Source organism: Macrobrachium rosenbergii, chromosome 3, assembly GCF_040412425.1.
Source record: "Macrobrachium rosenbergii isolate ZJJX-2024 chromosome 3, ASM4041242v1, whole genome shotgun sequence".
Classification (NCBI taxonomy): domain Eukaryota; kingdom Metazoa; phylum Arthropoda; class Malacostraca; order Decapoda; family Palaemonidae; genus Macrobrachium; species Macrobrachium rosenbergii.
In genome coordinates, this window is record NC_089743.1 from 24307591 (window position 1) to 24324190 (window position 16600).

The following is a 16600-nucleotide window of genomic DNA, read 5'->3' on the forward strand; positions in this document are numbered from 1 at the left end:
AAGGGAGGAAAATGCGAGGGGAACCTTTTGTGCCAAGCCTGTTGCTATACATTATTTACGAGGGGACTCACTGGGCGTGAGTGTTCTCGTGGGGAAAGGGGCTGGGGTGTCAAGAGTCAGGAGGGAAAGGCAATAAGCAGACACAATGAGGTGTAATGGGGGTACAAGGAAAAGGGAGAGCGATTATAAGGGTGGAGTTCGCTCTCTACCAGTGGTCAGGTCCTGGGCGAAGAGAACTGTAGCGCCGAATAAACAAGCACCCTAGAGTGAGGCATATTACGCACCGCTAACTATCTCTTACTCAAGTAATTTTACCATCATCATTGTTGTTATCTTCATATCATCATTAGTAATGACATCATAACTTCACTATCATTATTACTGCTGCCATCAACGTAAAAAGGAAAACTTCCTCCAAAGGACGGCAGCAGAAAGGAGTAGCACGAACGCAAAGCAGTTCTAATTTCTGGGTGCTGGGAATTTCAGTGATTATGAGCTACCGCTAACTGAAAGCCCTCTGGAATGTATTCCGAGAGGTTATCGACTCCCATTTGAAATCAGTAAAGAAAAGTGTAACGGTTTTATATCAGCCCATTGTCGATTTCCTTTATATTAATGTGTCAGGCAACAGTGGTAACTTTGTTCTTTCATTTTTTTTTTTTTTTTTTTTGAGTCATACGTCGAAGAATTATGTGCATGAAGGATTACAATTACTGGAAGACTAAACACTGGGGTACGAAACATAAAATGACTTTTAAGTTGTACGTAAACCCGTTGCTCAACATTCGTTCCATAAATAGATTAGGAAGCCATAAACTTGAATCATACACCCAAGCTTGTTAATAGGAATATTTACACAATTGAAGCAAGAAAAAAAAGTATTTACAGACATGTAAAACGGCAGTAGCATTAAATAGCACTTGTAGTGGTACTCTGTCATTTCTGAAATGAGAGACGAAACGTCTAAAGTTATTTTTAAAGGTTTACTTTTCCACGTCATCATTCAGAACCGGCGTGCAAAATGCAAGTCAGAATCGCAGAATAAGTCGCAAGGGTATAATACATGATTTCTATATCATTTGATGACTCATCTGTCTTTCGTTATGTCATTCGGATTCCAAGGGTAAAGAATAGTTGGTGCTACTACAGTATGATATCTACCGAGTAATTCTAATCCTTCGGCCAGCCCTAGGAGAGCTGTTAATCAGCTCAGTGGTCTGGTTAAATTAAGGTATACTTACTTTTACCGAGCTATTCGCGACCTACCAAAAATTAGGATGCTATCAACCAAACAACCCAATTAAGGCCTATGGCAATTACTTCCCAAACTATATACAAAACTATTTGATCCCCCGGGGCTAGTACTAAACATGGCGAAACAGTGACTCACCTACACTGTTTCGCCGTGTTTAGTACTAGCCCCTGGGGGGGCAAATGTAGAAAATGGATGGTAGATATACTTCAGTAGCATCGAACAGTTTATCATGTTCCAAGTTCAACTTCAAGGTAAGCTCAAGTGAAAATGTTAAATTTATTTGACACTGCTGAGCTCGTGATTACAGCAACGTAGTATCATACTGATGTGATTTTTATATTACTCGCAGCCAGATTTAATTTGCTTATTGGTGTGGGTGCCCAGGGTATCAAGGTGTGAGTGAATTTCAGCAAGAGGAATTTAATTAACTCTCCTGCTTCGTGTCAAGATATGAATGAACGTGATCAACTTTCGCACCTTATGAGTTTGACATTTATTTACTTTCATAAGACTTTGATGGAAGTGTTTAATGCATTTCTGCGATATACTGAATCCCCTTTAGCTGTTACATCTTTAAACAAACGCACGCGAATACTCATCCAAAGAGACTTGTATGTTTTCACATTTTTTCAAAGTTTTTCAAATTCACTGTCGCAGTAACTAGCACTTCGAGGTAAAACAGCGAAACGTTTGTTGATATAAATAAAGCCAGCAGTACTAAACTTCAGGCGCTTACAAACAAAGAAGGAGAAGACGGTTAATATAACACAGCAACGTGTGCTTCTGATGCAAGAATGGATACTTTTAACAAAGATAATTAAGAATAATTATCACTGTCACAAACTAGGCGTCGCAACAGCTGGCTGAATAATAATATGCCTGCCATCTCGTACTTTCATTTGCTGACTAATGACCACACCGCCGTTCATATACCTGAATATTGATACTGACAATGTTTTGTTATGAACATGAAATAATGACTAATTAAGATAGTCAACATAAAATTCGAGGCCTGAAAATAATTTCCCTTATTTACTCGAGTTCTAATACTTCGCTGTCAAACAAAATATAAAAGATCATACTCACAAAACTTAGAAGAACTTTGAGTTTAGTCTACGAAACTTTCAACTGACCTGACCCATGAAATACTGGACCTTTTTGAGAACTGGATTAATATTCTATCTTATCAATCTTCGAAAAAGGAACAAATAAATTAATTGGGATACATTAATTTCTCATTTATTGCATGAACAATCAAATCTGCTGATCTGACAATTTCTTACAGAGAAGGTATTCATAAGAGCATTCATCAAACTAATAATTGAAAGCCAACACGTTGCATGAGGGCGATCTCGTGGATAAATTTAATTTGTCGCAATCACTTTGAACCAACGAACGATTCAATATCACAAGAATGCGCAACGCGGGAAGCATATAAGTTTTTCCCCTTTGTAAACAGTTTCACAATCATTGATCGGTTGAAAACACTGCATATTTTGCAGTAAAATAAAATCAAATTACATTTTAAATCAAGCTAAAGGAGCACTTTAAATCATTCACATGAATACTGGGCTTACAACATACATATACAGAATATATATATATATATATATATATATATATATATATATATATATATATATATATATATATATATACATATACGGATACCAACGTTTGCTGCTCGCTTTTCAAGCAATTTTCACGAGCTTTGATAAACATCTCTGTTATGTGGCTAGGCCGATGATAAAGTTTTGATTTTGCATTTTGAATTTAATATTTAAAGGCTAAGCTCTTTAAAAATTTCAGAGAGAGAGAGAGAGAGAGAGAGAGAGAGAGAGAGAGAGAGAGAGAGAGAGAGAGAGAGAGCCGTGACGCTACCCACAAAGGAATATCTTTCACGGCTATCACGTTCGTCCTCAGACACACCATTCCAAGTACGTTCTCTGATTTGGTATCTGGACCTTGACTAGCCAACAGAGGCTTTAGTTAATGCATGATGACATTTCTTTCACTGACATTCACAAGGCTTGACATTTCCAGGGCGGGTTTTGTAGCCTTGATCAACGACGAGGAAGTCAACTCGTCCTTGGTGCAAAATATGGTGAAGAAATTTTAATTAAATTCATAACACATGTAGTCCTCTTTAATAATCATATCCGTTCACTTTTTTCCACGTTTAAAACTTTCGTATTACGAAAAAACTTACTGGAACAAAATTACACTCATGAAGTCAAAGAAATACTGCGCGTGAGAACTCGATATTATCCCAAGAAGCCTAAAGATGTCCAAACGCCCACGAGAAATGCCCAAGCTTTAAATGGGAAAAGTTTGGTAACAAGGTTATAAAGAAGAAGAACGATACTCCGGTACAAACTTTTGTATCTTAGTTTAATAACTTGGTTATCATGATCTGCGAGCAAGTGTTGTGCCAACAGAAAGCGAATAACAGAAAAAAAGCAACTCTCCTTGTCCTCAGTATTGAAAACATAAAAGTTTCTACACCTGACGCGGTGCACTGTAGGCATTACTTGAGATTCTTTGCAGTATCCATTCGGCCTCTAGCTGCAACCCATTTATTTTCTTTTACCGTACCTCCATTCATATTCTCTTTCTTCGATCTTACTATCAACCCTCTCCTAATAACTGTTTCATAGTGCAATTGCGAGTTTTTCCTCCTGTCACACCTTTAAAAATCTCTTAATCTCAATTTCCCTTTCAGCGCTGAATGACACTTGGCCTAATTTCTATATTCCATTCTATATATTTTATTCATAAAATTTTCTAGGAAAGAATAGAATAATGGAAATCAGAATAAACATTTGGAACCACAATAACTGAATATTATACCAACACTTATGAGTTCACTGGAAAACACAGGACGCTGATCACAATGAACGGTATCAAATTTAAGAGGTACATTCAAAACACGGTGAATTATAAAAAGAAAACAGAATGCTGCATTTCAGGAATATAGACCAAAATTTAAAGTCTCAGATCTTATACTCGTATAATAAGTACAATTTGCTTCTGAAGTAGGACGGCCCCCGCCCCCCTCTCTCTCTCTCTCTCAAATACTTCAACAGAAAAATAATCTAAAATTATTTATTTTTCGAAAATTCTCTTCATACGCATTCATGTTTATTTCTAATCATACAAAAATATTAACTCTCACATACATAAGCGAATACACAATATCATGTATATATGTAATATATATTATATATATATATATATATATATATGTGTGTATGTATACCGTATATACACACAATGTATATATACATATATATATGTATATATACACACATTTTATATATATACATATATATATGTATATATACACACATATATATATATATATACATATATATATATATATATATATATATATATATATATATATATATATATATATATATATATATATATATATATATATATATACTGTATATATAATGATATTGTGTATTCGCTTATGTATGTGAGTGTTAGTATTTTTGTATGATTTGAAATAAACATGAATGCGTATGAAGAGAATTTTCGAAAAATTAATAATTTTAGGTTATTTTTTCTACTGAAATATTTGAGAGAGAGAGAGAGAGAGAGAGAGAGAGAGAGAGAGAGAGAGAGAGAGAGAGAGAGAGAGAGAGAGAGAGAGCATGCAAATCAATGCATTCACCCGAATCGGTCCTTTACGCTGCAGCAAGTAAATGGTCCGCAATCCACTAACTTGTGTCTAGTTCTTTCCGAGGTGCTTCATTCCTGCACGATTCTTCTGCATTTGTCAAATTATCAGGTTTTGTCAAGCTGCCAACTTCCCTCCGTCTGCAAGGCAACTTGTTTGTGTCCGTCATGTCCTGTAGCTGCCAATCAGTTTGTCTGTCCACTCGTAAGTTGCAGACAATGCCCTAGAAAGCACATCACGACCACTTGCAAGGCTTCCCCAGATCTACACAGCTTTCGGATCAGTATATCTAAAGGTCGAGTTACTAAACCGTCTGTTCTAGAATTAACCGGAACTTCTAGCGATCTTGAAATCGATACAAGGGGCGTGACACAAATAATGCAACTTCAAGTTCAAACTTGCTTTTATCTCTTAAATATTGAAAGTAGACAAACAAATACATAACATCTTCATAACGAGAAAGCACCCACGGAGCTTAAAGTCGCCCAGCTCCGATCCATAATCGAGTTCAGTTAAGACATATTATCCCTCCATATTTTCTAGATATGCGTGACGAAATGTCCTTTTTTTTTTCAGAAGTCTCTGTAAAGATTACTTACACCCACTGAGTTGAGGGGAAAACTGAAGGCGGATCTATTGTTGTAACATGATAATTAACTGAGAAATAATATTTATATTGAAGCCAAAATGATGATCAAATTCAGATTATTTATACTGAATATTTTCATCATCGTCCCCGACGCCACGAGACGCAAAGGGCTTCCATGAAATTCCGCCACTCATGTCTTTCCTGTGCTTACAAATCTCCCTCTTCTCCATCTTCTCTTTTCATAGTTCTCATCAAATTAAGTCTGGATCATCCAACTCTTCTGCTACTCACAGACGCCAAGCTGACACTATCGTATTCTGTTTCCCAGGGGTTATGCGAAGGACATGTCCAAGCCACTTCCAACTGCCTTTAATTATTATTTCATATGCAGTGGAACTACTGTAATACTCCTTATGGTATAATTTCCAACTCTACCCTGCTATCTGACTCCTAATACCCATTTTAAAACTTTATTCCCTAATAGGCAATATCTTTTGTCTTACCATGATTCATGTCTGTGCAATAATACAGATCATACTAGACTTTACGTTTAATGCTACTTTCTCGCACAGTTTCAATCCTTTTCCACTGAATATTTCAATTTAAAAAACTGAAAATGTGTTTTTCTTAATACAAAGGAAGCAAAATAACATTGGCTGAGGTGTTATCTATTCCTTGAATATCGATAATTAATCTGATGGAGAGAGAGAGAGAGAGAGAGAGAGAGAGAGAGAGAGAGAGAGAGAGAGAGAGAGAGAGAGAGAATTTCTGCACATTACAATATGATTTGGTATTTTTCACCTTGTCATTGATCGAAAACACAATAAATGCTTGCGAACCTGCATCTCCAACCTCCATTTAATGAGTCAATAACAAAATATAGAAGTTACGGCTTGTGTAATGGAAATGTTTACATTCATCACTATATTGACGTTGCTTGTGCGTGTGTGTGTGTGTTAGTATGATGGTGTTTAATTCAGTTGACTGTAAGGAGTTTTAAAAAGTCAATAACGACTTTATCGGGTTGGAAAGTTGGTTCTAAAACTATTTTTGCCGATTTCAGTATTTAGGCATTGTTTATATTTCACACATAAATAGAAAACCTCCCTTTACTTCATGAAAATTCATAAGATGGTGATTGTATGTATATATATATATATATATATATATATATATATATATATATATATATATAATATATATATATATATATATATATATATATATATATATATATATATATATATATATATATATATATATTTATTATTTTATAATATATGTTTGATTTTAAATCACGAAAAAGGTAAAAACGTGATGAATATACGAACAAAGTTACAGCCACGAAGGAAAAGTGAAACAATGAGATGCTAAATACTTTCTTTATCTTATTACCAAGACATTTTGACAGCAACTAAAGGTATACAGAGACAAGGGCGTATATATATATATATATATATATATATATATATATATATATATATATATATATATATATATATATATATATATATATATATATATATATATATATATATATATATATATGGTGATTATAAGTACTAAGGGGATACAAAAGGCTTGGAAGGTCACACAACTGTCAATGGATGAACATCGAAATCTACCTATTGGTAATCCTCTATTTTGTCTCTCAAATCCTTCCAGAACATATGTTTTATTACAGGGTCAAAAGAAAATAATCCTTGGCTTATATTTGGGTTCTTCTACCAAGTCATCTGAATCATAACGGATTCCAGCAAGTTCCTGGAAATAGCTTCATTACATCGTAATATTACATTGCTTTGCGTCCAGTTTATTCTGTGGGACTTTTCACTTAGATGTGAAAGTAGAGCAATATTAGTCTGACCTGCTCTTACTGAATATTTGTGTTGTTTTAATTTGGTATTTCAGTCTTTACTGGTCTGGCCTAAGTAAAATAAATCATAATCCATACAAGGAACTTTGTATAAACTATTGCTTTCTTTTCGGGGGCTATTTTTTCAAAGCATGTTATTGATATTATTATATGTGAAGGATACATTTGTATTAAACAATTTTCAAAAAGGTTTACAGCTTCAAATTAAATAAAATGCGGTAAACAAAGGGTGTTTGAGGCTATTTCTTTTTGTCTTTCCGATTTTTCGTAGGTCTTTATAGCTTTATTGTAATAAATATCCATAATGTGGGTTGGATAGCATAGACCTCTTCCTGTTTTTCTGATGTTTTTGAATTCTTGATCTAATAACTCAAGACTGACCACAAAGTTCGTTGTATGGATTGTGATTTATTTTACTTAGGTCAGAGCAGTAAAGACTGAAATACCAGATTAAAACAACACAAATATTCAGTAAGAGCAGGTCAGACTAATAATGCTCTATTTTTACATCTAAGTGAAAAATCCCACAGAATAAACTGGACGCAAAGCAATGTAATATTACGATGTAAGGAAGCTATTTCCAGGAACTTGTTGGAATCCGTTATAATTCAATTGACCTGGTAGAAGAACCTGAATATAAGCCAAGGATTATTTTCTTTAGACCCTGTAATAAAACCTATGTTCAAGAAGGGTTTGAGAGACAAAATAAAGAGGATTACCAATAGGTAGATTTCGATGTTAATCCGTTGACAGTTGTGTGACCTCCCAACCCTTTTGTATTCCCTTAGCACTTATACCCACCATATATATATCTATATATATGCCCTTGTCTCTGTATACTTTTAGTTGCCGTGAAAATGTCTTGGTAATAAGACGAAAGTACTTAGCATCTCATTGTTTCACTTTTCCTTCGTGGCTGTAACTTTGCGAAACCAGGCATTTCACGAACTGTCTGAAATTTCAGGCAGATAGTGAAATGCACTTAGGGACATTTGCTCCCCTACGGGCCTAGAACTAAACATAGCGAAATACATTTGACACGCCAGGGGCTAGTACTAAACACAGCAAAACAGTGTAGGTGAGTCACTGTTTTTCCGTGTTTAGTACTGGCCCCTGGGGGGATCAAATGTCCCCAAGTGCATTTCGCTATCTGCCTGAAATTTTGGGCAGTTCGTGAAATGCCTGGTTTCGCTATCTGCCTGTAACACATATACATACATACATACAGTACATACACACACACATGATCCCACCGTATGCATTTTCATGCTTTCTGTTTCACAGCACAGCTGGGTTAACGTTGTTTTCTTGCCTCCGCTTTCTGTGCAACAACAAATGTGGCACGAAATAATTTGTAAACGAAGTAGCTGACTCCTCTAGCGTAAGTCTGTCTAAATATTTTGAAGTAAAGAGAGATTTTACTATTCATGCGCGAAATATAAACAAAGAATAAAAACTGAACTCGGTAGAAATAGTTTTAAAAACAACTTTCCGACCTGACAGTATCATTACTAACTTGCTAAAATCCCTAACAGTCAACTGAATTCAACACCACCGTACTGAACACATGCACACAAACAACGCAACATAGGCAAGAAAGCGCAGAAGGCTCGCAACCATGGTCTTTCTCAGACCATGCTCGCTACCTCAAGCCGTCTTCAAAGCTTATTGGTGCTGGCAAGAGCTGAGCAAACGGTCTTGAATTACACACAGAAGTGCACAGCGTTCTGTAACTTTATATGACAGTCACAAAAGAAATGATAAATCTCCGCATTTTTATCAAGAAATGAGTGAAATTTTACACTTATCCTTGAACCTGTAAACTGACTGGAATACTTGAAAGATTTACGGGAATAATATCCTTGTTATTATGGTAATATTCATACACATCCGGGAATACTTTTCCTTTTTTCTAGTTTCTAACTTTTTCAGTTCCTATGAAGTTAAACGAAGACTATATACAGTATATAGTCTTTGAAGTTAACGTCTGTACAGGGATAAGTAAAAGCTAAGGGAGCAGAGAAAAACAGCCCAAGGGTCCTAAGGCGGATCATCCTCGAACAACAGTATGGAATCCTTCGATTCTCGTTTTCGTTTTTTGTTAAAAATTGTTCCGAGGCCTCCCCGTTTCCCAGCTAACACAAACACCGGTTTTCTCTCCTCCAAACTCATTCTTCTTCGTTTAACTCATTCACAAGCCCTTTATCTCCAAATCTCACGCTGGTTCTCTCTCCAGATATTGGGGCCTAAAATGATTACCTTATTCCTGAAAAAACAGGCATATTCTGACAGTTCTCTGTCTCTGGCGGGAAAAGGGCTGCCATTCTTCGGCTAGCCCTAGCTTGCCTGTCTGATGTACAGTACAACCTTGATCTCCATTTGCCTACGATCTAGTGCCAAGGATAAGGCCCCATTCCAGAGATGACACCTAAAAGTAATGTCAGTCGCTGATCATCAGGTGGAGTAGTAAACTAAGCCCCAGCTCGGGACGAAGTTTATTTTAATTTTGTTTTCCCAACTGTGTGCCGAAACCTCTAGATATTTTCGATTTCATATCTACTTCGGCACTGCCGTTTGAGCTTTCTTGTCATAATTATCAAGTCGTCGCCCAGACTTTTCGCGAGAGGAGTCAGTTGCCAGACAATTTTTGCCAAGCTTTCATGAAATGCAACAAAACAGTCTGAAATTACATGCTAGGCTACATTGGATGCATCCTCCTTGCAACATGAAAGTGCAGCAGTAAGGTGGTGCCCTGCTTAGCAAAGCCAAGTTCATGCTTGCATCTTAAAACTTCATTAAACTGGATATGATATCTGATGTCCAGAGCACAGATTGTAACTGTTTTCTAGGCCTTTTGCGATAGTTTAAAATTTAAATGCTATTCACTGTCAAGGTAAAAGGCTATAATTGCTCTCAGGTAGTTTCTGCCTAACTTTCCAGACTTTTGTGTATTGTAATAAGACAAAATCCTTATCATGATCACACATGAGCCCGTGTATTTTTATATTAATTTCTGGGAACTGAATGTCATTTTGTTATGTTCATGTGTGTGTGTGTGTGTGTGTGCATGAATGTACTTTCTAATTCATCACAAATCGGAAGTCAAGTGTTTTTAAGAAATCACAAAAAAAACAGTAAATATTGCATGTGATGACGAAATCGGCTTTTTAGTCCCTAATGCATCTACAAAATGCTAAGTACGGAGACTGTTAAGGCTTGAGTGAACTCTGACCTGTGACTGAATAAAAGTGAGAGAGCCAAGGAGAGTGGGTCACGCCATGAACAGTCCGTAATGTGTTATGCTGAGTGATTAATCACAAAATTCAATGGCCAAATAAACAACCTACAATTACGTCATTTACAACGATTATAAATTATACAAATCCACGAGGAAACAGCTGAAAAAAAATGTTATAGGTATAGAATACCGTCGTGAAAGAGAACGCAGACATGAAAAAATTGTGTTGGTAACTGAACAGTTAAGGTTGTGGTTACTGGAGAATTACTGGTTTGTTTGGTACTGACTGGACGGTCAGTATTTTTACTCGCTGGAGAATTGCACCGTTGATTAACGCAAAATCATTTGGATTAAAGTACTCGTTTTTAGGTTGCCAATTCAGCAATAATTTCGTTCACTTCTGAATTAATTTCCATTTCCTTGTACCATACTGTTGTTAACTTTTTCTGACTAAGGGTATTGCAGGGTTACTTCTTTTATCACTTAGCTCTAAGTATTTCCCTTGAATTGTTAAACAAAATTCGCAATGCTACGCTAAACTACAATATGATGATACTGAGGTAATTAAGTCACAGAAAGCACCATGAAAGACCCAGAAACTGAGAAGGTTCATACATTTAGGATAGAAATTAAAAGGTAAAATGCATTTGTTACCAAAGTACGAAGTTCTATTATCTCAGCTCATAAGATCGGATTATGATAAGACAGGACGACATAAACTGTACAAATATATATATATATATATATATATATATATATATATATATATATATATATATATATATATATATATATAGTATATATATATATATATATATATATATATATATATATATATATATATATATATATATATATATATATATATATATATATATAAATATAATAAATATATATGTATATATATACATATATGTATATTGTGTGAGTGTATTCAAAAAGTTCATCGCACATGTGCAAAATGATTTTCACCAAACTTCATCACCCATAATGTCATAAAAAACAGTTATTTTCTACATGGGAGTAAAGAATGCCGAGCAAAATAAATCTCGTACTTATTTAAACCTATTATACTGAAAAGAATGTTCCCCTCTGCCAACCAGAAAAAAATAAACCAACAAAGAAAGACAATCCCCAACAAGGTACAAAGACGACGCATGAAAAACGATACGAACAACAGAAAGACCTCTCTCTCTCTCTCTCTCTCTCTCTCTCTCTCTCTCTCTCTCTCTCATTGTTATTGTCCGTATCAGTTCTATCCTTTGTACATTACTAACTCGAAAAAGCACCGTTTTATCATCAATTCAGCGTATATTGATGCCTTAATTAGCGACGGTTATTTGCGACAATTCAATTGCTATCAAGAACTGTCCATTGTAGTTAACGACTGATTGGTTACAATGACCGGTCAGATATTACTTTCCTGGTGTGAGAGAGAGAGAGAGAGAGAGAGAGAGAGAGAGAGAGAGAGAGAGGTATTTACTCTTATCCCATTTATACGGGCCGTTTGAGAGCGAGCGAGAAAAAGGGAGTATCTCATGAATGGTTTACCTCCGTGGGTTGAGTATGCCTAGTCGAGGACTCCTTAAAGAGAGAGAGAGAGAGAGAGAGAGAGAGAGAGAGAGAGAGAGACTTTTATGAAAGGTTTCACAGTGGGGTAAGGATTACCTCGTGGAGGACTTACACAGGCACATGCACACACAAAGAGAGAGAGAGAGAGAGAGAGAGAGAGAGAGAGAGAGTCGAATTTACTCTTGCTCCATATACTAATGCTATCTGAAAGAGACACAGAAAGGGAAGGGGGTATCTTAAACTACAGTAGATGAACCCGTTCTTCCAGTCTCGATGTGTTACCAGAGGATATCTCAAACCAATTTCGTAATTGGGACTGGTCTTCGCATATTTAACTATGATTCTACAGTACAATTAGCCTTATTATAGAATTCCAACTGGTTTAACAATACAGATCGTGGAATCCCCACTGTATTTCTTGAAAAACAAGATACTACCTAATTCCGTCCTGATTTTGTAGTATTTTCGTACATTAGGAGAGAAAATAATTCAGTGATTTGAAAGATCTTGGGGGCGATAAAAATACGATACCAATACTATGTAGGATATACAATATGATATACACCAATGGCTGACCCATATATATAAACATTATATATATATATATATATATATATATATATATATATATATATATATATATATATATATATATATATGAGATGTACTACTGTATAACTAGATGCCATTAAGGAGTAAACTTTGCATGATTACATTTTTTTATTTTCCAAAACATAATTACTATACTTTAAATAAAGCAACTGCGGTCACATTAATAAACATTAGATGTGTGACTAAGGTATTTTCGTTATAAAAACGATCCTAACTGGGCGGCGTTGGACTGAGAGGGCCAAGACAGGAAGAGAGGTCAAATTCGGCGACGGCTAAGGCAAAGGCGACGTGTCGGTATTGATCACATCAAAAAGCTGGGCAAGTGCCGTCTCAGGCGGGATCGGGACTATCTGATCAGGGACATAAAATGAAATTTTCAACTCAATGTAGAGCTAACTAGATCTTCTACTACTTTAGTTTTTTAAGAATCTTGAAATTTCTTTTTTGTTTCAGCCAGGAAATATGAATAGAACAATTATTCGATATCAAAAGAACTTCTACACGCAAGAAAGAGGAAGGAGTATCAGAGGTTTGCATGGAGGTCTACAAGCCTTCTCCGAAAACTTCCGTGAATGGCCGGGGTCTGACCACATTTTACTTGCATAAAACTCTGACCAAAGTTTTATGGAACTTTGTCACTTAAGCAATATCGTTCGAGGGTTTATTTACATCTAATGATTGCATTAATGAAAAATAAAACCTTAACAAAACCAAGTCATGAAGATGAAGGATTAGAAAGCCGCCAAGGCATCTCACAACACTTTTCGGTACATTATACACCTACAAAAGTTCCCAATTTTATCACGTTCACTGAAATTACTCAAGCCATTTACCAACTGAGGCAGACAAGCACAGAATTACCGCACGATATTTAGCCAGCATACGGTACGCAGTGAGCCATAATTATACGCACGAAAGGAAGTAACTTCATCCATACTGCACCAAGGGAATGATCATTACAAATTGAACATGAAAGAAAGCGAGCAATTTTATTTAATGTCTTTTACAAAGAGCAGCACAAGGAAATCCGCATGCCACCAGAACTTGGACATGAAAGATTGCATGTAAGAACTGCCCGTTCGTTGGGCAGCAGCAGACTATTTTTCAGTCTGAAAAGTCTGGACTGGCGCCAATTTGCTGTCTGAGTCTAGGGCGAGGCTAGACGTACAAAACAGATTTCAAATTTCACTTAAAAATTTATCTAAAATCTGGGTTTCTTTCCTCTTCGACACTGAACATTCATTCATTTTATTACCGCTTTAATTAATTGGAACCAACTGAAAATCAAAATGTCACCATGGAGGGCACAAAAATGAAGGCACAGGGAAATATGATGGATTTTTTCATAGAGGTGCAGTGGAACAACGTGTAAGGTGCAGTGAAACAACGTGTAATATTTCAAAACGTTACAAATACCTTGATAAATTACAAGAAACATATCTTGAAACATATCTTCGGCTGAAGAACAACCTTTGCCTAGTCATTAGTTTGGGTTCTCGACATTCCTCCCTTTGCTACACTGGATAGTTCCCAGCAATATTACTTACTTACTCACTCTCTCTCTCTCTGTTACACACGACAAACACACACACACACATAGTAACTTCTGTGTAAGAAGTAAAAGAAAAAGACGCAAGGTAGCAAGAGTCCTACTATGAATGTTGAATGACTGAAGTCTTGCCCTTTACAGGTGCTACGACTAAGAAGTAAGAACGAAATAAAAGTCTCCCGAGATCTCATTAATGGACTGCCCTCTCTTCTTTGTAGTAATTTTATTTACCATAAAAGACTTCATAAAAAGGAAACTCAGAGAGAGAGAGAGAGAGAGAGAGAGAGAGAGAGAGAGAAACAAACGAATAAAAGAGTAAAAGAAGAGAAAAATTAAATACATAAGAATATATTGAATAGCAATATGTAATACGTTAACAATAATCGTCGAGCAAGCGATGCATCCAGTCTTCAGATTTAACTATTAAGGTAAAAAATATATCACAAAAAGCTTATTTGTGTGATAAAAAAACTTAAGTTAGGTATGAGACAAAAAATTCATATTTGTTGGTTAACAAAAATATCACTTGAGGCTTATAAGAAAACCTTGACCTCCAAGAACCAAACACACGACTTCACGGAATTATTTGGTGCAGCAGCTCTCAAGGGATTATGAAAAACAAGGACACAGGACGTGTGGATGGAGAGAGTAATGTCACACAACAATTAGAAGCGACTAGGTTGAGCAACTTAATGTAAAACTCCGAAACAAAGAGATGAGATACTGCTCTGGTAGCCGGGAATTTCTGTCTGAATTCGAGGGGTCGGTAGGCTTCCCTAACATCTGAAATCTAAGGGTACTGTGCTTTCCCGCTGCTCCACAGAATTCCAATACCAAGTTTTCCAGCTCGATGATGGTAGCTTGCAGTTTCAAGAAGACCTTACGCTTTCAATACTGCTGGTGTCAATAAGACTAACTTAATATTCGGCACTTCAGTCGTATGCCCTTAGCCACCAAACTAGAGTATCAGTGTTATGGAACAATATCCGTATATCGGACCATAACATTTACAGACTGCAGTAAAACAAGAAAGGTATGGCAGGTATCGAAAGCTTTGAATTTAGCCGCAAAGAGGCAGCAGTGTTATAGCCAGCTTTAATGCCACCAGGGCTCTAAGCAAAGAAAAATATCCAGACAACATGTTCCCAAAATAAATATGAAATTGCTGGGAACAGGAGTTCTCCAGCTAATGTGATGGAACCCAGGGTTACTGGCAGTTTGCAAGTCACCACACGATATGAATAAATGAAGGATCATGCAGGGGGTAGACCGAATACGATACCTTTCATTAGCAGAACACAATAGCATTAAGGGATAAACAAACTGTCGCAAATACGTAACTAATTTAAGGACGAGTTAATTTTTAATGAACAAAACTTTTCACTTCATGACCTACGGGATTACCTTCGATACAAGATTAAGAGCACAGAAATACCGTGGCGAAAATGGTCTGACAAACTTCCTAAAGACATGAACACTGTTACACAATGAATGGCTACTATTACGTGCGGATATGTCCACCGCAGACTACCGGGCGCCATGACTTCATGCCACATATCGATTCGTCTGATACATGTCTAGGTCGAGCCTGTCTCAGTCTCAAATATTCTCTCTCTCTCTCTCTCTCTCTCTCTCTCTCTGTGTGTGTGTGTGTGTGTGTATGTGTGTGTATTTCCTTTCCCATCGATCGTCCAGTTCCGAACGACTTTCCATAGTGCATGACCGAACCGTTTTATTTTGCCATGATGAATGATTGAGTTCGTAAAGGCAAGTCCCCCTTGCATGAATATTTGTACCCGGTTCAGGTATAATTTCCCAGAAAACGCCTTAACTCCACGCACGCATACAAAAAACTTCCACGGAGCTAAAGTGAGTTTTAAATCATAGACGAAGGTTGCAAGTTGGGCGTTGGCATGCGAGGCGAGGCAGATGTTAACTTCGAGTTGAAGACAAAAACTGACTTCCAGGTCTACTGTATGTTTAGGCTCGAGTAAAATAACTAAATCTCTGGACAACCAGCTCTGTCGTTGAGAACTACTGGCAATGTTAGGAAAGTAACATAGGCAGGAGTTTTTCACAATACAGATCTTTCTTTGAATTCCATCTATTTCTGACCATTGTGTTTAAATACGACAGACAATACATGTGCCTGCCCAAAGATACTATCCCAAGCTCGCACCCAATTAAGACAAAGATTTTACCCTTCATTCCGCAATGCCTT

The 16600-nt window shown here is 36.4% G+C and overlaps 1 protein-coding gene across 2 annotated transcripts in view; it reads right to left on the reverse strand.

The window, feature by feature from the left end:
- LOC136853268 (tubulin alpha-3 chain-like) overlaps positions 1-16600 on the reverse strand; it is a 40638-nt gene that overhangs the window by 14410 nt on the left and 9628 nt on the right. The window contains exon 1 of one of the 2 annotated variants that reach the window (XM_067128634.1): positions 6372-6484. The exons of the other annotated variant lie outside the window; for it this stretch is intronic. Within the exon in view, the coding sequence (XP_066984735.1) occupies positions 6372-6377 (6 nt within the window). The 5' untranslated portion in view covers positions 6378-6484. Of the gene's footprint in view, positions 1-6371; positions 6485-16600 lie in introns of those variants that run through there. 2 annotated transcript variants of the gene reach the window in all.